Source organism: Balaenoptera ricei, chromosome 12 (genome assembly GCF_028023285.1).
Source record: "Balaenoptera ricei isolate mBalRic1 chromosome 12, mBalRic1.hap2, whole genome shotgun sequence".
In the NCBI taxonomy this organism is placed as follows: Eukaryota; Metazoa; Chordata; class Mammalia; order Artiodactyla; family Balaenopteridae; genus Balaenoptera; species Balaenoptera ricei.
The window spans coordinates 68,717,704-68,743,766 of record NC_082650.1 but is presented as its reverse complement, the minus strand read 5'-3'; the positions used below and the strand labels follow the sequence as shown (position 1 = coordinate 68,743,766).

Here is a 26,063-nt window from a genome sequence, read left to right as displayed (position 1 = left end):
AGTTCTGAAGGCAACTTTTAAAGAGGCATTCCAAATAGCTTTGGAGCAATTATAGCCTCCCACAATGGCTGTTAAGAGTACACTTTTTTTTTTGGCTGCACCACACGGCTTGCAGGATCTTAGTTCCCTGACCAGGAATTGAACCCGGGCCCTGGGCAGTGAAAGCACGGAGTCCTAACCACAGGACCTCCAGGGAATTCCCACAGTACACATGTTAACGTACACATTATTCTTTGTTAAAACTCAGGTTCACTAAATGCATTCACCTTTCACATACTTCTTTGCAAGTAATAAAACAATATAGGCTTTTCAGTACTTCAGCCTAGGTTTCTGCACAACTAGGTCCAATTGTGTGAGGTCTGCCTGTTTACTGATTCTGCTCTATAAAAATGGGAGGTCTCAAAGTACCAGAAAGTTTATTCACAGCCAAAAAGAACAAAATGATTTCTTATTCTCCTGAAACAGGAAATTTTATGTTTTCATAGTCAAAATAATAAACAATTTTTAAAGGTTTTTAAAAAAAAGTAGTTGAGAATTTTGATGAAATTCATTTATTTCAGTAGAATAAAACTATAAGCAGCATGAAAATATAAAGTGCTACGTAAAAGCCCCACAATACATAAAATTTGAAAGGTTTCATTGGTTTAAACAGTTACAGGTGAAACAGACATTATATATTTTTTCAAGCATGCTATTTTAACTACCTTGATATGTGCTATGTTGGTCAAAGGAAAAGCCATGAGTTACCTAAATCTGAGGATTGGAGGAAGGAGTCCTAAGCCTTTACCTACCAGATCACACATCCGGTTTTGGCCTTATGCTGTAAATAAGGGGTTAAATTGGGGCTTTAAAAATAATAGTTTTCTGAAGAGGCCCTTTATTGGGATGTAAGAATGGCTCCAAAGACCAGTTTTGTTCATTAACTCCACAATGGGGGCCAGATCGACAACTTAAGGAGTTTTAGGTAGCAAAGTGAGCTGAAAGGGAAGAAGCAAAAGATATGCCACTTTCAGATAACATGTATCAGGTGGTTAAAAAAAAAAAAAAAAAAAAAAACTGGAACAAAGAAGGAGATGGCCTGGCTGTTGATGGGTGAAAGAAGAGAGGCAACTCAGATAGAGGAAGATCTGCAGAATGTGAAATCTTCTTGGCTTAATCAGTTTTAAAGTATAGACACACTCCATGGAAACATGCAACAAGATCACATAGATCGAGGCTGGCTCAGTGTGACGGAGAGGAAATGGAGGGAAGATTGTTCCTAGCACACGATTAACCTCAGGATAGGCTGAGAGAATGGGGATTTCCTTCTTCTCAGGTGATAACATTACCTGGTCCTCCCCCCGTGAGTCAGTGACCTCTTGCTAGGAGACCACTGACCACTGAACCAATATTTCTAGTATCTTACATTCCAAACCAAGACTTCAGAATGTATTTTCTCATGGCAATAAAGTTATAAAATGGTAACCTATAATTTTCCTGATATACAAGGTCTTCATAAAGTCCTTGGGCCTTTTAGACTTTACCAACTTCAGCTGTAGATATAAGAGAAACAATCTGTAAACACTTTAAAAATGCTAATTTATTAAAATTTAAGAAAACTGTGTATTATATAATAGTATACAATACGTTCTTACTTTAGATGCAGACATAACTGGCTATAAGATGAAAACAAATTGTGTCTGATAGTTCATAGAGCCAAAATTCTATCAGAACAGGAGTAAAAATTAAATTTGCCTTTAAAATCATTTTACAAATTGTTTCTATCTTGCCCATAATTTCAGTTAGTTAAAGCTACGTAAGGACTTTATAAATACCATTCCCCAAAGTATTCAAGATACATTATGGACTAATGGATCTTGTCTAATGTGGCCTTGTCTAGAACCTAAACATGATTTACAACACTGAGTCGTTAAAAAAAAAAAAAAAAAATTAACTTCCAAATGCACTTTTAGAGCATAACCTATTTGAAAGCTGGGGACTGCCTGTATTTAAAAATTAAATCTTCATTAACAATACTCTCAAGAGTGCCCTCAATGCTGCTCCTGAACATGCTGAAGGTAACGTTTTTCTGTGATTATATGTTCTCACCAGGCATTATTTATGATGATAAAATTATCTACTAGAGTCTGTGGAGCTAGCTAGCACTAAGTTATATACAGATTTATTGATCAATATATCAATAAATATATTGATATATATTGATATATTGATTTTGCGCTGAAAATTATCTCTCGGGCTTTGATTAGGTGGGCAGTTCTAATTTCTGTCACTGTTACATGGGCCCTGAGCTTTTGTATTAAAATGGTACATGAAATATTTCAATATTATGATATTCCTGGAATAATTAAATTTATAGTGATTATAAAGCTAGGCATATAATACAACTCAAAAGACATACAATTCAAAGTACAGCAAACATTCAAATCTTAAGATCCTCCCATTTAACTTGTGGAGGAAAATCAAGCAATTTCCTGGCTTGGATCCTTCCTTCCTTAAATCAAAGCTCTATGGAGGGTTGTTTTCCTTCTTTCTTTTAAAATCTTGTGTGAGAACTGGAGAGAAGGGGATAACAGCATATCAAAGTGGTTACAAAGCATTATTCCCTCTTCAAGTAACATCCAATAATAATGATGTAATCTCATTTCCTCAGAGATGTTTGACCGAAATAGTTTACTTTCACCAAAGAATGTTTAGGACACAAAGTCAGTCACAGAATGGGCAATTCCAGTATGTCTCATATGCATACATTTTAAGCAAGCTATTTGAGGGGTTTTATTTTCCCTTTTTTTTCAACTCTTATCCCTATATCATTCTACATTAAGTAGAAACAGAGTACTCAATAAATGGTACTGAGTAACTAGTAATACTCATCGGAACTTAAAATACCATTTTTTTATCCAAAAATTTTAAAGGGCTATACAGAAAAGTATCACAAATTTCCATAAAGAGAAGCTGAGGCATGAGAAACAACAATAAGTTATTTCCCTGTAAAGCAGGTCACACAGAGAGACAAGGGACTTTGACTTCCAGCCCCTTATACTAAGCAGGACACAGTCTGAATGTCTAGCTATATTTATACTGAACTATAAGGATCAAAAAAGGAATGAAGGGTAAATACAAAATAATCTTTTTGTAAACAATTCTTAGATTATACCCAATGCAGAATGTTTAATGAAGTAGCTGAGTCACAGCTCTTAAGACACAAAACAATATTATAACTCAAAGTCAAATATGTACTCATTGGCCAGATATATTCGTCGGAATATAAGAGCTGCCAATGCCAAAGTCAAGATGACAATCAGTACAGCGGATCCGCCATGATCAGTGTGGTGGTCTCTTGGCGGCCGGCCCTGGGTCACAGCTGGTGAAGTAGATGACCTTCTCTGACCCTGCTGCTGGGCCCGGCGCTGTCGAGGGCTCATGGAGGTATCCTCAGCTACAGGTTGGGCAGGTTGTTGAAGGGACGCTGCTAAGGTGTTCTGGACTCCACACTATGAAATTTTAAGAAATTTTCTTTGAAATTGGCAAAGAACACTTGTATACGTACATACAGGCTCTTCAACAGCACACGGAATCTCCGAGCACTAAATATGACTAAGGGCAAGACTACCAAGAATTCTCTGAATGCTGAGATTAGTAATTCACCCCCCGGAATAAGCCAGCAACACAATTTATTCTGAGTGCTCACCAGGTAGAGGAGGGATTTACCGGTAACAAATAAGACAAGGACAGAGTTTGCCCATATTCTCCATAGATCACTTTGTACTCTCCTCCAGCAGCAATTCAAACAGTATCTGCTAGGCATCTGGGTACCTCCCTTCTTTCAGGAGAGTCAAGGAGGGAAGCAATTTGATTCCCACTTTCTACATAAAAATTTGCCATATTCTAACTGGCAAAAAAGGGCAACTCGCAACAGTGTTCTTCCCCCAGTGTTATCTTATTACATCAACAATCATAGAACATAGGAAATAATTTCAAACCATATGTTCTTCATAATAATATTGTTATAAAAAATGGATGTGGTTTTCAAACCAGGCTTATCTTTTCTCATAATCCCTGTCAACTGAATTGAACACAAGTCTAGAAGAACCCTTTACTGTGTGTTTGAACTGTGTTATTCTATGAATGTAAAGCATGAACTCTTGTCAAGAGTGCCCTGGGTATGTGCTGAGAAACACGTGGAGGTGGTTAGAGGAGACTCAGTGTATCCCCCTGAAAAGCACTGGATGTCAACTGCTTTCCATCCTTTCAATGAACGCTTGGTCAAAGCATAAACACAATGTGGTACCAAGTGATTCAAAATCGTAAATGTGTTTTATAGACAAGAAAGCTCTACAAAATATGAATTCCACTTTATTTATATAGATACCTTAACTCTACCTCTAATAACCCAACAGTCTTTCTTATATTGAAAACAACTTTATGCTGATTATAATAGTGTCAAGACACATTCTTTCAAATAAAAAATAAGAATGTATGTTTTATTCAGAATAACTTTTTAAATTGAGTAATTACAAAAAAAGTATTGAACGAAAATACTATTCATTATAGAAATTTTCAATATTTAGAAAAAAAAAGAATCTAATAATGTAATTCAAATACCTCTTTTTTAAAAGGTAAGAGAATGAGCTTTGTCCTGGCAACAACTGTAAACATAGGGAAAAACTGCTGATCTAAGTTACCTGCAGAAGAAATTACGTTTTAATTCTGACAGCACCCCAACATTAAAAGATTTAAATAATCTGAGTTTCTTAAAACTATCCTTTGGAAGCACTCAAATGTAGTGACCCATAACCCAGAGGTAGAAAGGAACTACCCACTCTGAGTTAAAAATAAAAGTGCTGATGCTGAATGAGAGGTGTGTGAACTTGGACTTCCGTATGCCAGGGCTCAGGAGCAAGGTGCTCACTGAAGAGCAGATACACAGAGCTGTTACATTTTATGATGCCTAATGTTGCCACACTGTGTCATGTCATAACTTATTACAACATTCCACTGGAAATCTCCCATTCTTCCAGCCATTCAGCCAAGCAGATAAAAGTGTCTGATAGAGCAAAAGTACTCAGGGCTTATAGGGAAATGGGTTCTCAAGGAAAATAAAAAGCAAGCTGGTAGTATCAATTCAGAAACTAGCATAAGAGACTGACTCATCTTAAAGCTTTGATTTTATACATGTTGTTTTTCTTTTTCTTTAAATTAATTAATTTGTTTATTTATTTATTTATCTTTTGGCTGTGTTGAGTCTTCGTTTCTGTGCAAGGGCTTTCTCTAGTTGTGGCAAGCGGGGGCCACTCTTCATCGCGGTGCGCAGGCCTCTCACTGTCACGGCCTCTCTTGTTGCGGAGCACAGGCTCCAGACACGCAGGCTCAGTAGTTGTGGCTCACGGGCCTAGTTGCTCCGCGGCATGTGGGATCTTCCCAGACCAGGGCTCAAACCCGTGTCCCCTGCATTGGCAGGCAGATTCTCAACCACTGCGCCACCAGGGAAGCCCCTACATGTTGTTTTTTTCCATTAGTTTGAGGGGAGAACACTATCCTGCCCATATACCTGACTAAAACAGGGAGTCTTACCATTACTAGGCTGGCTTCGCCACTTCATAGATGTGTGACCCTAAGCAAGTTATTTAACCTAAGACTCAGCTCCCTCTCCTGTACAAGGATACTATCCAGTTCAGTAGTTGTGAAGATTAAACAGGATAATGATATAAAGTGCTTAGGATACACAATTGCTTATTAAATGTTAGTCATTATTAATATTACTATCGATATATCCCTTTGAAGACTCCAGATTTAGGTAACAAAAAAAGTCATGACTTTATTTAGGACTGCTTTCCAGAACTTTATTTAGGGCTGCTTTTCAGAACTTTATTAGTATGATTATTTGGAGTTGAAGGACTAATTGGACTAAATTTTGGTGGTTCATATTGAACTGCAGATGGAGAATCAAGTTGGCCTTAGCATTTTTAAAATGCCATAGGTTTGGTGGTAGGACTTTTAAATCTCTGCTGTTTGCCTAAACTTGCTCAAACACACATATCACAGAATGAAGACTTAAGTCATAATAGTTTCCATTTCCTTCATTAAGATGAAGTGATCATTTCTGGGAACGTAAAAGTATGTGACATTTAATTAAATTACATTTAAATATATATAAAAAAATCACAGTCACAGATAAGTCCCTTGTTATATATATATATAAAAGCTTTTCTATAGTAACCTCGAATAGCGTCTGGAAGGGAGTTCTGTGTTTGCTTTTTTATGTGTGTGTGTGTGTGTGTGTTTGCTTTTTAACACAAAATGAAATGGCTTATTCAGAACCTCAATCCCTGGGAAGAAGAAAAAAGTCTGATAGACTGGAAAAACATAAATCGACCATCAGTATTGTTCCCATTTCTACATAGCTAAAAAATCTGCATCAAATAAACAGATGGCCTGATGTTATCTGCTGTATTTAGACTTTGGGCAATCTCTCGCCCCTCAAGGCTAAAAAAACTTACCTTATCTGGGATTTGATGTATAACATCTCAGTGAATTTATATTATACTTGCATGTAAAGCAGTTACCCCCAGCTGAATACTTCTTTCTTTTTTCATTTATTTTGTATCTCTGAGATATTGGATGTTCACTAAACTTATTGTGGTCATCATTTCATGGTGTATGTAAGTCAGATCACTAGGCTATACACCTTTAAACTTATACAGGGCTGTATGTCAGTTATATTGCAATAAAACTGGAAGAAAAAATAAGAAAAAAAATCAAAATGGAAAAGACTAGTGTAATAACAAAACTACTGCTTGTGCAATCTAATTTACTAAACTTCTTGATTTCTTTATCTGTATTCCTAGTATTTCTTTAAAGTGCCAATCCTAAGATTCATTTATTCAACCAACAAATACCGATTGACCATCTACTATATACAAGGCACTATGCCAAGCACTAGGGATATCGTGCAGTAGAAAGACAACCCTGATCCTCAAGGAGCCTACATTCTGGGGAGGGAGATAGACAATAAATAACTAATTATAAAATAAATTACAACTGGAATAAGTATAACTGGAATATGCAACAGGAGACTTGACATAGATTTAAAACAGACTAAAGACAGATTTAAATACATCACAACTATTAGGAGACTGTCCTTATAGGTGAAAAAAGATTACTACCCTCCTCCTCTCTGTAATAGGATGGTTCTATTTTTAAAAAAACTATTTATGATATAAAAAAAAATTAGAGGGCTTCCCTGGTGGCGCAGTGGTTAAGAATCCGCCTGCCAAAGCAGGGGACACGGGTTCGAGCCCTGGTCCAGGAAGATCCCACATGCCGCAGAGCAACTAAGCCCATGTGCCACAACTACTGAGCCTGCGCTCTAGAGCCTGCGAGCCACAACTACTGAGCCTGCGTGCCACAAGTACTGAAGCCTGCATGCCTAGAGCCAGTGCTCCGCAGCAAGAGAAGCCACTGCAATGAGAAGCCCTCACATCGCAACGAAGAGTAGCCCCTGCTCGCCGCAACTAGAGAAAGCCTGCGCGCAGCAACGGAAGACCGAACGCAGCCAATAAATAAATAAATAAATAAATAAAATCTATAAGATAAATAAATAAATAAATAAAAAACGATTAGAATTCTAAAGGTGAAACGTAATCTGAATTTTTCTTTAAATACTGCAAGCTAAAACATATACTGACTATAATTAATTCACTATATCTCTCTGTAATTCATGAAATTACATGGGCAACACATAAAAATGATTTAACTCTTAGCATGCACTTTTTTCTTATACTTCCATCTTCAGTCCAAAAACTTCCTTTAGAGCACCCTCTCCCCTGCTTTCTCCAATCCACTTCTTTCTGCCCATCTCACTCTCTGAATGGGAGAAGACCACTCAGTCCCACTTTATAATAAGTATTCCTGAGTAAAAGGAAAATCTGTATTTGCCCAGCTTCTATTCCAATTTTCCTGACCCTTTAAAATCCTCTATAAACTGGACAGGGGGGAAAGATGTGGCTACTCAACCAAACAATCTGTTACGAAAAAGACAGTTCCTCTCTTATATATAAGAAGGAGGGACTTCCCTGGTGGTGCAGTGGTTAATAATCCGCCTGCCAATGCAGGGGACACGGGTTCGAGCCCTGCTCCAGGAAGATCCCACATGCTGCGGAGCAACTAAGCCCGTGCGCCACAACTACTGAGCCCGCGCTCTAGAGCCCGTGAGCCACAACTACTGAGCCCGTGCTCCACAACTACTGAAGCCCATGTGCCTAGAGCCCGTGCGCCACAACAAGAGAAGCCCGTACACTGCAAGGAAGAGTAGTGCCTGCTCGCCACAACTAGAGAAAGCCCGTGCACAGCAATGAAGACCCAATGCAGCCAAAAATAAATAAATAAATTTATTTAAAAATTTAAAAAAAAGAAAGGAAAGTCAATGCTTTCCCCCATAATCCTAATTATTTAGCAACAATCCAGTCACAGTTTCTTAATCAGTCTCTCCAACGACCAAAGCCCGCTAATGTTTAGACAATAGGTCAGGGCACAACTAATAAGACCCATAGCATCCATGTAATCTTTCATTCAATAATTATTTATTAGACACTTACTATGTACAAGGGAGCACCATCAAACAGAACTTTTTGAGATGATACTGTTCCGTATCTATGCTGTCTAATACAGTAGCCACTAGCCACATGTGGCTCTTGAATACTTGAAATGTAGCCAGTGTGACTAAGGAACTGAATTTTTAATTTAGTTTCATTCTGAATAAGGTAAATATAAATTTAGATAGTCACATGTGGCTAGTGGCTACTGTATTGGACAGAGATGGTCTAAGGCAAATCTTTGACTCCAGGCCTTTAAGTCAGTGCCTTAATGCAGCTTAACAAACCTTCCAGAGATAGAGTGCCTATTTAGAAAGCAGCTAATGTATGTATATTTTGTTTCATTCAGAGTCTAGCACTATATTGAAACTAACTTTTCAGAAGAGTCATAGAATTCTGGGAGGACAATAGGACCTAAAATTTGTTTAGTCCAGCCCCATTTTAACAAAAAAGAAGGCTCAGAAGATATGAATAACTTGCTTAAGATACTATAATTCACTAGAGGGAGAGCTAGGTTAGAACCCAACTGTTAGGAGAACCAAAATATTCAGATATTTCATCTAGATATCGCCTCTTCTACTGCAAATAATGACAACGGTATAGATATAGATATAGACATAAAAGACAAGAGCCATACCGATGTACTTGCTGTAGCACCCTGGAATGTTGTAGGTATATCATCCTGTAAATCATTTAGTGAAAAAGAGTGGTTTAAGTCCGACTCAGCGATAGTCTTTCCAGATGAATTGACTTCTGCCTATAAAAAAAAGATACACCCAAGAGCAGTGTCACAAGAGGAGATGTACAGAATAACCCACAACCTACTAAGTCCTCTCCTGGATTTATTTTAATTACTACTTTAATATCAACTAGTCAGTTAAGCTCTGAGCATTCATTCGTGTCCAATACTGTGCTAGATATTTTAGGAAGAGTAGACAATACCTATTCTCAAGGAGCTGTTACTTGGTGAGGAACAAAACTAACACTCCTGGTTCACAATCCACTCCAGAAAGCTCTAAAAACTAAAGTTTTTTGTAATTTTCAGGCAAAGTCTGACATGTGAGGCTACTAACAGTCTTGATCGCACATTACTGTAAATATTCCCAGGTTTGCTGATGAGATATTAATAGATTTGATTACGGGGTGCTGCCCTAGATCCCACTATGGATGTTAGTATAGGTTTAATATTTCTAAAATCTGAAATTCTGATGTACAAAAGACATCTGGCCCTAAGATTTTCAGAGATGTAATGTTAAGTACAATAGGAATCCTCAGAAGGAAGAAAATAACCAACATTTACTAAGCACCTCCTCTTCCAGGCACCGCAGTAAAATAGAAGGGAAAATTTCTCCCAAAAACTGGACATGGGAGGATATACAAGATGTAGAGAGGGGAGAAAAGGGAGAGGCAGCATGTTGCTTAAGACAGGTTGACTTTTTTTGATGGAGCTAAAAATTAAATTCCGGAAGTAATTATATGCAGAGCAAAAGGATGAGAGACATGTCAAAATATTAATAACAGCTATTTCTTGAGGATGGGATTATGCATGATTGTTATTTTCTTCTTACTGTTTATCTATATTTTCTATAATAATAGTTAAAATTTATTAAGCACCAGAGACAGTTCTAAATGCAATACATTTAAAAGAGCATTAACTCAATTCTCGTAAGAATCCTACAAGTACCATTATTATTCACAGATGAGAAAAAGGTACAATGTAAGTAATATGCCTGATGTCCTACTACCAATAAGCAGCAAAGCTGAGATTTGAACCCTGGCACAGTATACCAGAGTCTAAGTTTTAACCATTACTATGCTATAATAATAATGCTGCTTCTGTGAATATATATTATTAGTTTTGTAATAAGAAAAATTATTTGTAAAAACCTCAGTGCGACAGAACTACATTGCTTTACTTTCTGTCCAAAAGTTGGCAATAAACAAAAGGGCTACAGAATTAGAATTTATTTACAAATTTAGAGTACCTTAAAACTGATTTGTCTAGCCAGTTCCTTGGCTTCTTGGTCAGCCTGACTTGAATCGCTTCCAGATTTTAAAGGCAACAGGACGTCCTTCATGGCAAAGCCACATCCCTCACAACAGAAATCTTGTGATCTGGTAAGAAGTAATTTTTTGATGGGTATAAATCAAATACTTGAAAGTTAATCCAAGACACTCAAATACTGAATGACTACATTTAAAAGATCACTCAACAATTCCGTATCACACTTATCTACATGCAAATTAGACAATTTTGGCAATAATTATAGTTCTGAGACAAATACACAAGTTAAACTGTTTTTTAAAAAAATCCACGTCAACTGTATCTCAATTTTAACAATCTGAAATTTAAAAATACAAAAACTAGGGCTTAGGTTTCATTTTTTCCTAATATACTGCCTAAATAAAGTAAGCTTTAGATCTGTAAGACAAAACATATAAATTGTTTAACTACACTGTCCTCAAGATCACACATAACAAGCCTATGTTAAGTCTATGTAAAAAGTCCATTTTAAAGCTCAATTCAGGAATTCCCTGGCAGTCCAGTGGTTAAGACTCAGCACTTTCACTGCTGTGGGCCCGGGTTTGATCCCTGGTAGGGGAACTGAGATCCCACAAGCCGTGCGGTGCAGCTAAATAAAAACAAATTTTTTTTAATAAAATAAAATAGAATTTACAGATATTTCCAAGGAAAAACTCACAAACCCTACTCATCAAAATAGTAGTACAACTTGAAAGATCAGAGAACTTGTGGAAAATCCAGACACTGAAATTCATCATTCATTATAATAAGTAGAGGCTCAAAATAAGCCTGCTAACTAGACTATTTCCTAATATTAATTTGTTTCTGTATGTTTTCATTTTCTTCTTCGTATGACTGGAAATAAATGTGTATAATATGCAGAAATATATATTGTTACATTGCTGAACTTTTAAAAAAACTATTTTGTCCTACTTCTAGTTCAACAAAATAAGAGTCTTAGATCTTGAAGAATATACTATTTATAACTTCATGTAGACAAAATATATGTAAAAGTTGTGTTAATTTAGTGTTTATTGATGAATGTTTTTTGTTTCACTAGAAGTAGCATTGCTGTCCATATCCTTTGAGAATCAGTTGTATCCAAATTATTTACCTTAAAATGTGTTCACTTTTAACTGAGAAGTCAGATGACGTTTAAAGGAGAAAGTTTATTTTTAATATATTAGTATTAGTTTATCCACAAGGACAGTATGCTACCATGGTTGAATGCAAAATCATGTTTTAGAAAGCCTGTATCACAGATTAAGAACCTAGAATATATAGAGTGAGAAGTTTAAACAAAAAGTTTTTTGGTTTTTTTTTTTTTTTTACCTTGTACATGAAATGAACTGGATGAAAGTATCAAGATAGAAAGTCGACATAGGAAATCAAAACAAATGCTATGTACTCCAAGTACATATTATAGTTTGTGAATAGTAGCTGCAAGGTATATACCAAACTTGGGAATAAGGTTTAAAAAGAAAAGTTGCTGATAAAACAGGGAGTCTATCAAATCTTCCCAAGGCTAAAGTCTATCTGATTTAACAAACATCTATGGAGGGCCAATTCTGGGCTGTGCTAGGGTAAGATATACTATAATTTAATTAACATAATAGGTCTGAAAGGTGGCAGGCAGCGAAGTCCAGAACAGGACAATGATCAAAATCAAGAATGAGTTTTCGCACTACTCAAAGGAGAGGCTACTCTGAATCTAATGACTAATCTGGGTCATACAGACAGAATGTACTTGAAAAAACCCAAGAAGGCAATACCACTGGGAAACTACAACTTGATAAAGAAAATCTTTGCTTTATTCCAGATCATTTATTGAGCACTTGCTATGTGGCAGATGATACAGATACAAAGATGATAAAATGGATTCCCTCCCTGCCTTCAAGGAGTTTTTAAACTTTTGTGGAAAGCTACATACATATCATTACTCTGGCTCTTTTCCATCTGTAAAACTGCCCAAGTGGAGATAAATGACCAGTACTATCTTCTAGAAGGTATTGCTCATTGTAGGTTGATATTATCAACTACTTTTTAAAACTAGATAGCATGAAACAAATTCTTTAGAGTCTGGTCGCCCCTGGGGAAATTGATACAACTGAATTTCTGAAATAGCAAAACTAAGACTAGATCCTGTAGAACAAAGGTGAGTCACAAAGAGACAGAGCCTATCTCCTAGTAGACATTATCCAGAACAGTATTCAGATCGTAACAAATAAGGAAATGCAAAACTTACTTTTTCGCAAGGGCTCTTCTTTCCTCAGGTGTGTAATCTAGAGAACCTATGGCTCCCTCTCCTTTTGTTGGCATAAACCCAATGATGGCTAATAATGCTGTTCTTACTGAAATAAAAAGTAAACATCAATCTAAGTTGCTCTGTAAAAGGAATTGGGTTTACTCTGGAAAGAGAAAAAGAAAAGACTCATAGGGTTTCACTGAAGAGGTACAAGTAGGGGATTGTATTAAAATGATGCAAAAATCTAGACAAGGAAAAGAATTTTATTATTTATTCAATAATATCAAATTATTTATCCAAAACAGCTTCAACCTCAAGAGAGTATTATACGTTATTATTATGAATTGACTAAAGTTATATAAGATTTATATTCACTTTAAATACTCACTACTCCATGAAGGCTGCCAAGTTTCAGGATGATGTCCCGAGATGCTCAAACAGATTTTCTTGCCTACTTCAAATCGTCCATTAGCCTTAGGAATAAATAAGGTATTTTAAAAGTTATACATGTGTGTGTTTAATGTTTTATACTTTAAAATATAAATATATTTTATATATAAAGAACTTTTAAAGATAATTTTTTAGAGAATTTTAAAAGGATGGAACCTCCAAGGGCATACAGATTTTTGTCCTCTTACAGATACTCCACAAATATTTGTTGGATTCTGAATGAATAATAAAAGCTGTTTTTAGAAGTTGTAGCAGCTTTGTGAAACTGAGTTGCACAAGTGACATCTAAATAACTGACATATAAAGATGTCCTGATATCCTCCTCTGTGCCTAGTATGGTGCTAGACTCTGGGAAGGATCTAAAAGAGATGAAACTAGATACGGGGGAGGAAGGCTCTGAGATGGGAGTGATTCTCAGAAGGATGATGCAATTTCATACAGGAACACAGAAGTGAAAGATGAGAGAGAATGATTTCAGTTTTGTCTTGGCAGAAGAGCTACTGATGATGTCTGGCAGGCAGGCAGAAATACAGACATGCTGGTATCAGAAGAAGATAATACATTTCTGGTACGTGACTTTCACAGAGGTGATCGTTGAAACCATTTCTTAGAAATAAGAGAAAACAGCTGTAGTCTGAACTTGTAGACTATCCGTACTTAGGGGAAGGATAGGAAAAATAGGCATGAAGTTAGAATATAAGTTCCACGTGGGCAGAGAATCTGACTTATTCTCTGTCACACCCACAGGGTGTTTAATAAATATTTGTTGAATGAAGGCTGGAGAAGACTTTTCAAAAGAGAGGAAGTGAATCAGAAAGAGTTAAGTACTGAAAACCAGTACACATGATGAGATCATCGGTGAACAGCTGCTGCCCCACTGCCCCCCACCAGTTTCCCCACGCACCAGCCCTCCCTTCAGACCACCTGGCTCTCCCCACGATCTAGCAACTAAAAGAAGAGAAGGGCCCCTCCAGGGCCTCCTGCTCCAGCCCTACTGCCAGCATTAACAATTCTCAACAACACCTAGTGTTTAGTAAGCAGCGTCTATATGCCAGGAACTTTATAGTGTGATTATATTTACTATACACATCCCTTTTGACAAATGAGAAAACTGAATTTCAAAGAGATTATGTAACCTGCCCCGGGTGTAATGGAAACCGCACTGGCCAGAATCCAGGGCTATTGGCTCTAAAACTAATGCTCTTTCCACTACACCAAACGCTATAGGTAAAAGCAACATTAATTTGGTAATGATGAATATCTTTTCTTTTACCATTTGCTAACCCCATGTGTATCAGATGTTTAACTTAAACTTAGATGGAATAGGATGAAGACTGAGAAGAGGTGGTGAGATTTCTCAAACTGGTCTCTGAGACTGGTGTAGTAAGCCTGTTTAAACAGGGTGCTATGTGTGGGAACCAGAACACAACAGGCTAAACTAGAGTTAGCATGTCTTGAAGGTTATCAGAAGAGAAAAATAAGACTGCAGCTTAAAGTGGTAGCAGAGATATGGGAAGGTTTTTGTGTTTTATTTTGGCTTCTTTCAAGGTTAGGGGATAATTAAACACACATAAATGAAAGGAAATGAAGGAAGAAAAGCTTAACACTTAAGAGAGGAATTTACTGATGGAATAATGTCCCAGGAAATAAAAGAGAAAACTGGATCAACAGCTTTCCTTTACATGGAGATAAAATATGTGAAGATGGAGAGAAATTCTAAGATATAAATAGTAACAACATAGCTAACATTTATTGAGGACTGTGTCAGTTCTTATTCTAAGAGCTGCACGTAAAGATGAGGAAACTCAAGAACAAAGCATAAGAAAGGTGAGAAACTGAAGGAGATAACGTGATTAAGAGGTACAATAACAGTAACTACCCTTTATTGAGTACTTACTATGTGCCAGCCTAGCACTTGGCATACATTAATTCACTGAATCCTAACAACCACACTATGGCAATTAGCATCATGAGTACTTCTCAGATGCTTCAACTTCCTAGGAATTCTTTCCCAGAAAAAAATACAGTCCAAGGTCTGGTCTCCAAAAGCAAAGTTATAATAATAATGGTCCACTTTATTTCTTAATGAAAATGAGTATGCATACACACTTTACAGCCACCAGGAAGAGTTACACCAGAAGCATTCCAAAAAGTCAAGAATTCTTACCGTTAGCAGAATAATGCTTGGTGGTTTCATGGGATACTCTGGTGGCAGTACTATTCGTCCATGATAAACTCCTCCATCAAAATCTGAATCTGGGGGCCCTCTAACTGTGAAGTGCCATTCAAAAAGGTTATCCTGAACAAAAACAATAACCAACAAGGAATCAATAACATTAAAAAGTTGGATTTTTTTTATCAGTGAGTATTAGAAACATGGGTGAGAAAAATTAACGTTTTATATTATTGCTAGAACAGTTTCTAATGTACATAATGTCTCAAGTATAAAAGTTATAAATAAAAGCTATTAAATCTAGTTTTCATGTCCCATAAGAGCTAAAATGTTTTTAAACAAATGCATTTTAAAACATCTGAGCATTGTTATTTATTCATAAATAAGATTATAGATTTACATATTTCCTATTACTTTAGCTCCATTTATTTTCTCTGAAAAATCTCTTCTGGAGCCCTGAAGTTTTAATCTGGACTAATTGCTTTCTGACACATTCCAAAATTCTTCACTTGAGGGTCTTCTAGGTTTACTGGAATCTCAGTCTTCCTCTGTGTTTATTTGTTGTTGTTTGTTTTTTTGGTTTTTGCATTATTTTGATGTGGTTTATTGTCAGCTATGTGCCTCTGAAAGGAATACAAGGAAGAAAATCTGTGTTCTGGTATGTCTGAAAATATATTTATTTTGAGTTCATGCTTGATTGTTCTTTGGATGGGGATTTAATTAATTAATTAATTAATTAAAAAATCATTTGATCTAGAAAAAGATTACAGACTTAATTAAACTGTAAATTAATCCTTATATCCTAATTAGTGATAATTATTATTTATGTAATCAAATAATTTACTATAAATTTGGATTGTTTTAGCAAACTTTTAAAAATTATCCCTCATAGATGCCTAAAAGCTCTTTAGTAAGTGGTAATATTAACACACAGGCTGTTATCATCTTACAGTTAACCACGTACTTCATAGTTTGCAAAATGCTTGCACATGTTATCACATCTTATTCTCACTATTACCATGAAAACCAGATTGGGCACATTTAAATACCCTCCTTTCACAGATGGGAAGACTGAAGAGAGGCAGAGATGTTCATACAAAAAGCCCAAACTAGATGTAGAGACCCCTCAAGGGGCTATGTCTTCCACCTGTAGAGTCTGGAGTTCTTTCCACTTTCCCTCCTGAGGGAAGACCTAAAATTAATTTAGTATCTGAGGCCCACTTTATAGAGACCAGAAATCTGCTTCTTCTAAAATGTCTGATTCTGAATGGCTAATAGAAATACTCAGTGTACACCCGAAACTAACACATTGTAAATTAACTATACTTCAATTATTTTTAATGGTTAAAAAAAAACCCAAAAAACTCAGGAACTATAGGGAATAAAATATATCAATAAAGCATATCAAACACATTTGTAATGACTCAAAGCAGTGAAAAAACAATTTTAAGAAACTTGTTTAAAATATTAAAGTATTAAAACACATATGTAGATGACAGAGACAGAAACTAACCTCTAAAGGCTGTGCATGATAATGATCTGTTGGATCTTTCAATTCTGCTGCTTCTTTCATTAAACGTTTAACAGCTAAAATAAAATTCACAAGATAGAGACATTTAAAATTTACTTTTCTAAGTGATTAGCACAGATTTACAAACCTAATGAAAAAGTTCCTACTTCAACAAAAAATGTGTAGAGGACTTGTTCAACAGAGCATATCATTTAATTATGGGATAATAGTAATAATGGTAGGGAGGAAATGGTAGCTAGGCACTAGAAGAGTTACACGTTAAATTAAATATATAGGGAAGTCTCATAAAGTCACTATTTTTATTTAGTAAGTACTTATATATACTTCCTATATGGTAGCACTCAAACATTAATTCATGTAATCCTCAAAACAACTCTGTGAGATAGGTGTGATTAACCCCATTGTCCAGATGAAGAAACTGAGACATGGAGAAATTATATAACATGTCCAAGGTCACACAGCTGATAAATGACAGAGCTAGGATTCCAACATAGGCAGTCCAACTCTACCTTGTTAAAATATTTAACAAAAACGTGGCCTCTGGAACTCATGCTCATGAACGGTAAACCCCCTATATCCTCAACCTCTTGGGACTTTCTACCCACTATCTTGCATTAACTTAATGGCACTGTCCCCAGAGGTCAATGAATCTCTATAGCCCTAGCTGAATTCCTTTTTGAAATGATTCTTCGGCTTAATTAAAACCTCCAATCCACTGACCCCATAGCATTCTTCACCCCACCTATACCTATATTCATTTCCCTCTTCATCCACACTTTTGGCTCTTAGGGGTTCCTCTTTCATATTCCCCTGACAAAATTTAATTCTAACTGAGCCAACTCAACCATCTTCTTTTCCTGTTTAATATTTATTTTATTTATGTATTTTTTTTTTTTTTGTCTGCGTCGGGTCTTAGTGGCGACACACAGGCTCTTCGTTGTGGCGCACGGGCTCCAGGGCACGTGGGCTCTGTAGTTTGCCACGCGCGGACTCTCGTTGAGACGGAGCTCAGCAGTTGTGGCCCACGGGCTTAGCTGCCCCGCGGCCTGTGAGATCGTAGTTGCTCGACCAGGGATCGAACCCGTGTCCCCTGCATTGGAAGGAGGATTCTTTACCACTGCGCCACCAGGGAAGTCCCGCAACCATCTTTTTATCTGGAGTCTATACCCAAACAACTGAGCATTACTGAGGGGGGTTTAAAAAGTCAGAGACAGGCACATTGATGCCATTATAGAGTTATTAACAACAATCTCCACTGGGACACAATGCCACCCTGTGTTCCTACATTTCTCCAGGAAGCCTCCACCCAACCCCCTCCAACGAGCACTCCAAGACTATCTCACACCTATTTACTCTCAATTCTCTTCCACCTCTTTCAGTTAATGGCACAGACTTTTAGCCCCATGATCAATGACTACTGACAGCTTATGACAGTTTACAATCCTATGTGTATCTGTACCCTCTTTCCTCCCCTACTGGTTCACAAAGGTCAATCCTTTGATTCCAGCCCCCTCACCCTCAAGCTTTAGGTGCTAAAAATGTCAGGATACTGGTGTCGGATACAGGAGAGCAAAGCCAGGGAAACACCAGATGGCCCAAGGCTCTCCAAAACTCTGCTTGAGAACCAACTGACACAGTTCAATACATGCTATGAGAGAGGTGTGCACCAGGTGGGCACCTAACCTGAGAGCAGACAGAAGAGAAAAGGGGTCAGGTACTGACATCTGAAAGAAAGACAGTAGGAATTACCCAGCTCGGTATGAATAAGCACAGGAAACAATAAAAGTAAATTTGTGGTGGCACAGGTTGGAACGTTACGGGGAGAGGTTAACTGAGAAGCAAATCTCACACACTACAGCCAAACAGTTCGGTATGTGTCAGGACTTTTTGCATAAAATTTCATTTTAATCAAGGGTTCCTAAGCTGGAAAAAAAACTCTTAAGTCACTATCCTATTCCATAACTATTAATATTCTTTTCCATCTCCGACTCTGAGCTAAGCCGTATAGGCAGAGAATCTGTTCATCTGATCAGCAAATATTCATTAAGTTCATACTAGATGCTATAGCTACAACCAAAATAAAATATAGCTTCTGTTACCAAGGAGCTTATAGTCTGGGGGGAGGAGTCAATACAAATCAGCATGATAAATGCTGTATTAGAAACACGCACATATATATTGAGACACGATCTCCCCCCAAGGTCCAGACACTAGGCTTTGTTCAATTCCTCGCACACAGTTCACCTTCTCTCTACTTCAGACCTTCCTTCCTACATAGCAATTCCTCAGCTTGCATCGCTGCTCCTCCTCCCTTCCCCCACTTCATCACAGAGTCTGGCTCCCACCAGACCTTTATGAAATTTACTCAGGAAGGTCTCCCTGACACCTTCCTTTGTCCACTCTCAGAGGACGGACTAGAGATTTCCATTTGGACAGATTAAAATCCTTGAGGAGTCCTGGCAGGAGAGTGGAGAGCAGGAATGCTCTCTAAGTTATTTCGCTTGGAAACCACTGCCCTGGATACTGGCTTGAGTCCCCCTTGCTCTAAGTCCTCTTAACACCCTATAATTTTTCTTTCATAAAGTTCTTCTCACTTGTGATTAACACCTGTCCTTCCTGCTCAACAACATTTACTTCATTGCAGTCTCCTCAAGGCTTAGCACACAGTAAGCACTCAAATATTAGCTGAAATGAATTTTACTATCTTCCCCCCAACAAAACTCTTTCCAAGGATCTGATTAAAAAGCAGTGGTTTTGGGGACTTCCCTGGAGATCCAGTGGTTAGGACTCCTCGCTTTCACTGCAGGGGGCACAGCTTCGATCCCTAGTCAGGGAGCTAAGATCCTGCAAGCCACACAGCGTGGTCAAAAGAAAGAAAAAGCAGTGGTTCTCAAATTTATTTGATAATGAGATAAAATCCTTCGTTCAAAGAAAGGTTTAAGGAGACCCTCAATATGTAAAACATAACAGCAGGGCCAGCATGGAAGGGCCTTCAGGCTATTTATCCCCATCCGCCCATTCTACCTAAGGGGCCCACGGAAAGAGAACTGAAAGCCCCTGTTTTAGAGCCGTGTAAAAAAATATCACTAAGTTAATATAATTAGATATAAATAAAATCATGGAAGTTGTTATGAAGTTAATTAGTTTAACCTGATTACTGTTGTCAGCAATCAAAGATGCCAGGAAGACTGTTTTTCCTTTATCCCTCATCAGCAGGCTGCAAAATGATTAAGCTGAAGAGGTCAGATTTTATGTCATTCCATAACATTATCACATTTTCTCTGCCTCTTCATCACTCAGCTCAGTTCAACAGAGGAAAATAAACACCCAACGGATATTATGAGAGATGTATGAAAGGGTCGGAATTGCTACAGGAAAGAATTTAAAGGAACAATCATTGGCTCAACCACTAAACAAGTTGATTTTATTAGTTCACGGGCCACACAGGCACAAACCATGTGAGAGACAAAGTACAAAGCTAAACAGAAGGTAAGATTATTCTAGTGTTTTTATAATCTATTTTTTCTGAAACAACATATACTATGAACACCTTCGTGAAAAAGAACGTGGACTCTGGAATTAGAGCTGCATTAAAATTCTGGCTCTGGGGACTTCCCTGGTGGCACAGTGGTTAAGAATCCACCTGCCAATGCAGGGGACACAGGTTCAATCCCTGGTCTGGGAAGATCCCACATGCCGCAGTGCAACTAAGCCCGTGCGCCACAACTACTGAGTCTGCGCTCTAGAGCCCGCAAGCCACAACTACCGAGCCCACGTGCCGCAACTACCGAAGCCTGCACACCTAGAGCCCGTGCTCCGCAACTAGAGAAGCCACAACAGTGAGAGGTCTGCGCGCCGCAACTAGAGAAAGCCCGCACGTAGCAATGAAGACCCAATGCAGCCCAAAATAAATAAATAAATATATTTTAAAAAATATGGCTCTGATATTTTGTAGCTCTAAATCCTTGAACAAGTCACTTATAATCTTATTCTGCCTCAATGTTCATATCTGTCAAATGAAACTCAATAATTTTGTCACATAATTCTCCTTTCCTTCTCACCCCTTCCTCTTCCCCAGGTCAGAAATGGATTGAGATTTAAGGCCCTCTCAATGATTCTCCCTGGTTCAAATCCAGGCCATAAGCATATGTAGTTGGCCACATGGCATGGCAACTTCTTCCACTCCAGCTCCTCTCTTATCTCTTTGCAAGGTTATCAGTGGAACTCTCCAACCATGGTAAGACAAGGTGTGCCAGGAAAGAGAAGGAGGGTGGGGAGCACCTGCATTCCTGCTCTCATTCTTCCTTTTCATGGAGGCCACATGATCACTCTGGATCCAAACTCTAGGCTCTAAGGGCCTCCCATGAGCGTACTTCACATGCCCAGGTAGCTCACTGGACTTTGGAGACAAAGCTCCAGCTAAAGGGGTCTTTTACAGGTCACTGTCTCTCATGCATCTGTTTCCCTTGGAAAGTATCAATGAATATCTTGATATCATCCAGCTCCAAGTTATCGAGGATGTGAATCCAACGTCATGCTCCCCAACCGCCTCTTCCTGCTCCCATAGTGAAGGCACTTAAGCAAATATTTAAGGACTCATGTTTCTGCCCACAAAGGCCCTGCAAAGGTATCCATTCAATTTAAAGAATCTCTGAGCCATGGAGATAGAAGAATAAGACCTGCTTCTTGTCTTCAAACAGCTTGTAGTGAGAGAGAAAGACATGAAAACAATTACAACACAAATATTGACCAAGTATGCATAACTATAGGGACTACCTTAGTCTGCCTATGGGAGCTGGACAAGGCAGAGCCTTAAAGAAGCTTGAAGAATTAATAGGAATTTCAAATGGTTAAAAGGGAAGGCATTCCAAGCAGAGGTTCCAACAGGGACCAAGGCATATAGGTGAGAAGAGCTGCTCCATCTGGAGAATCACTCAGGCAAAATGGATAGATGGTAAAAATGTACAGGAGCACAGGAGTGATAGGAGATGAGGCTGGTGAGGAGGGCAAGCTAAACAGTTTACTTTGAACTTAATCCACAGCTATCAGGAAGCTACTGAAATGTTTTCAATTTGAGGAGTGACCTAATCAGTTTTTGTTTCGTTTTAATTGATCTGGTGACAATAGCGAAGGATTAGATATATGTGACTGTGTGTATTGGCACCTGCGTGAAAATGCATGCATTTGTGTGTGTTTCAGGGTAGAGGGTGGAGTAAAGGAGTAGACCAAGAGATCAAAGACGACGCCAGTGGATTCCTGGGTGGCTGTCAAACCCTGGGTTAGGAATATTAGGGTGAGGTGCAAGTTTGGGGGAGGAGAGAAAACTGATTAGTTTGGTTTTGGGTTTTTATACCTAGGAGAGATTTTTTTTGGTCTGTGGGAAATTTGGGTAAAGATGTTAAATCACCAGTAAGTTCTATGTATCTAGAGCCTAGGAGAAGGTCTAAATTGGACATTAAAGCTTGAGAATGATTAGCATGAAGGGGTAGTAGACACCCTGGGCATGGATAGAATAACTCCTAGGTTTCTGATGGAGGTAGTAGGCGCCTTTGCACCAATCTCTTATATGCCAATCACCTGCTGAACGCAACCCAGAGGGCCCTTCCAAAGAAATCTGCCATAGGAGGTTCGTTACACATATGTCTCCCTACTTCATACTCCGAGATCCTGCGACTTTGGCCAGAACGGACCCAAAAAGAGATCAGGGAGCCTGATGCAGAGGCAAGTACTGATACGCTAGCCAGAGGCTTATGAAGTGGTTCCACACAGAGCTCTGCACACAGCCAGAGGTCCATTCCAGAAAGATCGTAAAAAGATATGTTTTCCCATCTATAAAATGAACAAATTTACTATCCATATGCTAACACACTGGCCTTTAACCAGTTATTTGTACTATCTTAACTTAATTGGCCCATCCATACCTCTAAGACAACTCCACATCAGATAGAGAGAAAAAGTGTTATATCTCTTACATTGTGCAGTGTTTTTGACCACTTCCTTTCACACATGCATTACCCTACGAAATATTACAAGACAGAATAAAACAAAGGAAGGAAACATTTTCACTATGCCTCCTGCACTTATTCAATAAGTCCCATAGCTCATCTAATTTACCTTTTCCCTGAACTCTAAATAATCTGTACAATGACCAAAAAAGGTTTTAAAATTTTTTTTCATTTTTAGAACAGCAGCACTACCTTTGAGGAAATGAAACCAAAAAGGGGAAGCAATTTATTACACAGTAGAAGCATGTCTACCCAAGTTCAGCCAGATGACAAGTAGGTCATATAGTATAGAAACATACAACATTCTGGAGAATTTTAAATGCTTACCACAATCTCAGGTATGATAACCTAACAAAATTGAGCAAGGTCCTCTGACAACAATCTCTTGGGACCCACCAATCCTCCATTCCAAATTGTACTATTACTCACATTTTCATTATTCTCTGGACATTCCACTAAGTACCTCAGCTGTCTCAAGGAACTTGATACCATGTGACCAAGGAGTCACCCTACGTTTTACCCACATAGTTTTATTAAAATCTAGCACAATCTTAACAATCTAGTCATTCTATCATCTAATCTTAAAACTAAGCTTTTCTTTCCCTCTTTCTCTTTGATCTCCTTTTTTTTTTTTTTTCCCCCTGGTGTTCTTAGGAGATGGGCTGGGGGCGGGGATTGTGAATCCACTGAAATTGAATCCTATAAATGTATTTCTTGGAGAGCCCATGGCCTTTGCCAGATTTTTTTTAAAGTCTTTGCCTCCCCAAATGTTATGACCAATTCTTTAAACTTAGTTACCTAAGAATGTTTCTTAGCCTGACAGCACTCTGGCTAACAAAGCTCTGTTCAATCAGTATCCTCAGGCTTCTCTGGATTCTTTGAACGTTTTTAAGTTATTTAAAATCAAGGATTCACAATTAGCTCTTTCCATGAGCATGCTAATCTTGCTGATTCTTACTGAGAAATTGCTTCTTTGGAAGAAAAAAAAAAAAAAAGAACTAGCAAGGGTTGGTCAAACCATCACTAACATCCTAGGATTATCATTTAGAGCTTAAGTGTGGAGCTTCTCCCTCCTAACAAATTTATCAAGGTACAGATCGAATACTATTTATAGAACACAAAGATTCGTTTCAAGCCTGTCTTAATCTGAGATGGCTGCTTACTTTTCGTGCATCTTTATGATACATCAGAAAAGAATTTGAGGCTAGGATTGTTTGGCTGCTTCTGTGAATGAAGCACGGGCATTAAATACAGAAAGAGAAGTTTCTATGACTGAACATAGACATACATCATACTAGTCAGTATGGCAAAAATCATGGTTAGCTCTAAAGTACACGGCTCAACTAGTTTTCGTAGCTTTTGGGTTAACTGGTATAGTCCAGAACATTTCCCTTATGTCTGTAATTCTATTCGCCCCAAATGCTGCAAACAGAACGTTTAAACTAAATCCTCAAATGCGAGTGGGTCAAGCAGCTAATAAAAGTCCGGTGGCGGCGACGGAGAAGGGCTAACGACGGTGTTCAGGGCGCGGGTAGGGCGAGGGGCTGATGATCACTATTACCCAGGGCCATCACCTTTACACCTGTGCTCGGGGATGAGTTGATAACCCAGCTCTACGCGGCGAAAATGAGGGCAGGGCAGTCGCGGTGCCGAGGGGAGTCCCCAGGTTTGGTGCCCGCTCGGCAGCCCTGCTGCGCGGCCTGCACCAGCCCGGCAGGCGGCGGGCTCGCGTAGAGCGCGAAACCGGGAGCGGGGCCGCGAGCGGCGGCCGACGCGAGGGGACGACGGCGCGGGGCCCTGGAGTTCGGGGTCACTCCTCCCTCCCGCCCACAGTGCGGCACCGCGCCCAGCCCGCAGCCCCGCTCACCCGGACTCTTCAGGTTGTAGCGGGTCTCCATGGCGGGTCGCTGTCCCGGCTCCGGCCTCCCGGCCAGCCGCCGCCGCCGCTGCCGCCACCTCTCCGCGCCGCTGCCGCCCGGGTCTCAGTGCGGCTCGGACCGACCGGCCGTGGCCCAGGAACCTCCGGGGACGCCGCCCAGCCCGGGCCAGGACTGCCGGCGAGGCGGGAGGGCGCAGGCGAGGCGCGGGCTCCGCAGTGGCGCGGGCTCCGCGGTAGCGCCGCCTCCTCCGCTGCTCCCCCGCCTCCCTGAGGGCTGGGCAGGCGCCGGCGCCGGCCCGGGTGTTGCTGAAGCGGGGGCCCGGGCTGGAGGTCAGCCTCCTCGTCTGGCCGCGGGTCCAACCCTGCCGCGGCCGCGCGGCCTGCGTCACCCGCCCTCTCCCCGGTTTTGTGAAGTTGTCCTGACGTGGCAGTCGCTTCGTGGCGGGAGGGCGGCGCCCACTTCGCCGGCCCCGGGAAGCCCGCTCCGGGATCTGAAAGAGCGAGCAGCGCCCAGGTGGTCTTCCTCTCACCCCGGGCCTCCCGGAGGCCGACCTTCCGCCGGGCCCATCCGACGTCCCCAGGCGCTCGCGGAGCTCCCCGCGGAGCGGCGCGGCCGGAAGCGCCCCGGCCCTGCTCGCGGCGGGCTGGGTCCGGGCCCGGGCCCTTGACACCGGGTTCAGAGCCGCCCCGGCCCGGCGCCCGCGTGCACCGGCGCCTGCCAAGTGCTTTGTTTTTAGATCAATAGTTGTTTTGGGGTGGAAACAGTTAAATCGGGAAGATAAAATCCAGTGATAAGGGATTGAGTAGGGTTTTATAAGGATTCTTTTTTAGACAAATGTGTTTAGGTGCAAGGCACTTAAGCATTTGGGGAGAGTAAAAAAAAAAAGAATTGAATCGGGGAAAGCATACAAATATGAAAGGTATATCCTTAAAGAACACACTTCAGGCTTCATTGCGGAAAGAGTGGGATTGAGAAAAAGAGGACAGGACTGGGGGTTTTGAAGACTTAAAAGAGGAGCAAAGACTTAGGAAAAGAGGGGAGATTGGCATGGTGAGGAGGATGAAGAGGGAAGGAAAGAAGTCTAGGTGGGATGAAGAGGGTTAATCAGGTTGGGCAAGTTTCTTTTTGTTATGTAAAAGTAGAAAACTTTCTTTTTGAAAGGCAG

The 26,063-nt window shown here is 39.5% G+C and overlaps 1 protein-coding gene across 1 annotated transcript; it reads right to left on the bottom strand.

The window, feature by feature from the left end:
* Positions 1 to 560: 560 nt before the first annotated feature.
* UBE2J1 (ubiquitin conjugating enzyme E2 J1) lies at positions 561 to 25,044 on the bottom strand. Its single transcript, XM_059941596.1, has 8 exons — positions 24,886 to 25,044; positions 16,996 to 17,069; positions 15,477 to 15,608; positions 13,248 to 13,332; positions 12,860 to 12,965; positions 10,577 to 10,706; positions 9,229 to 9,348; positions 561 to 3,491 (listed from the first exon to the last, which is right to left on the bottom strand). Exons 1-8 carry the CDS (start codon positions 24,914 to 24,916, stop codon positions 3,213 to 3,215), a joined length of 957 nt encoding a protein of 318 aa, XP_059797579.1. The 5' UTR covers positions 24,917 to 25,044; the 3' UTR covers positions 561 to 3,212.
* Between the last annotated feature and the right edge of the window lie 1,019 nt (positions 25,045 to 26,063).

Excerpts from the sequence above, each read along its gene's own strand:
- UBE2J1 (XM_059941596.1), bottom strand. The coding sequence starts at position 24,916 with ATGGAGACCCGCTACAACCTGAAGAGTCCGG. Across the intron at positions 12,966-13,247 it reads TTGGCAGCCTTCATGGAGTA|TAAGAACAGCATTATTAGCC; the intron begins GTGAGTATTTAA and ends TTTTTATTTCAG. Across the intron at positions 10,707-12,859 it reads AGAAGAGCCCTTGCGAAAAA|ATCACAAGATTTCTGTTGTG; the intron begins GTAAGTTTTGCA and ends ACTTCTTACCAG.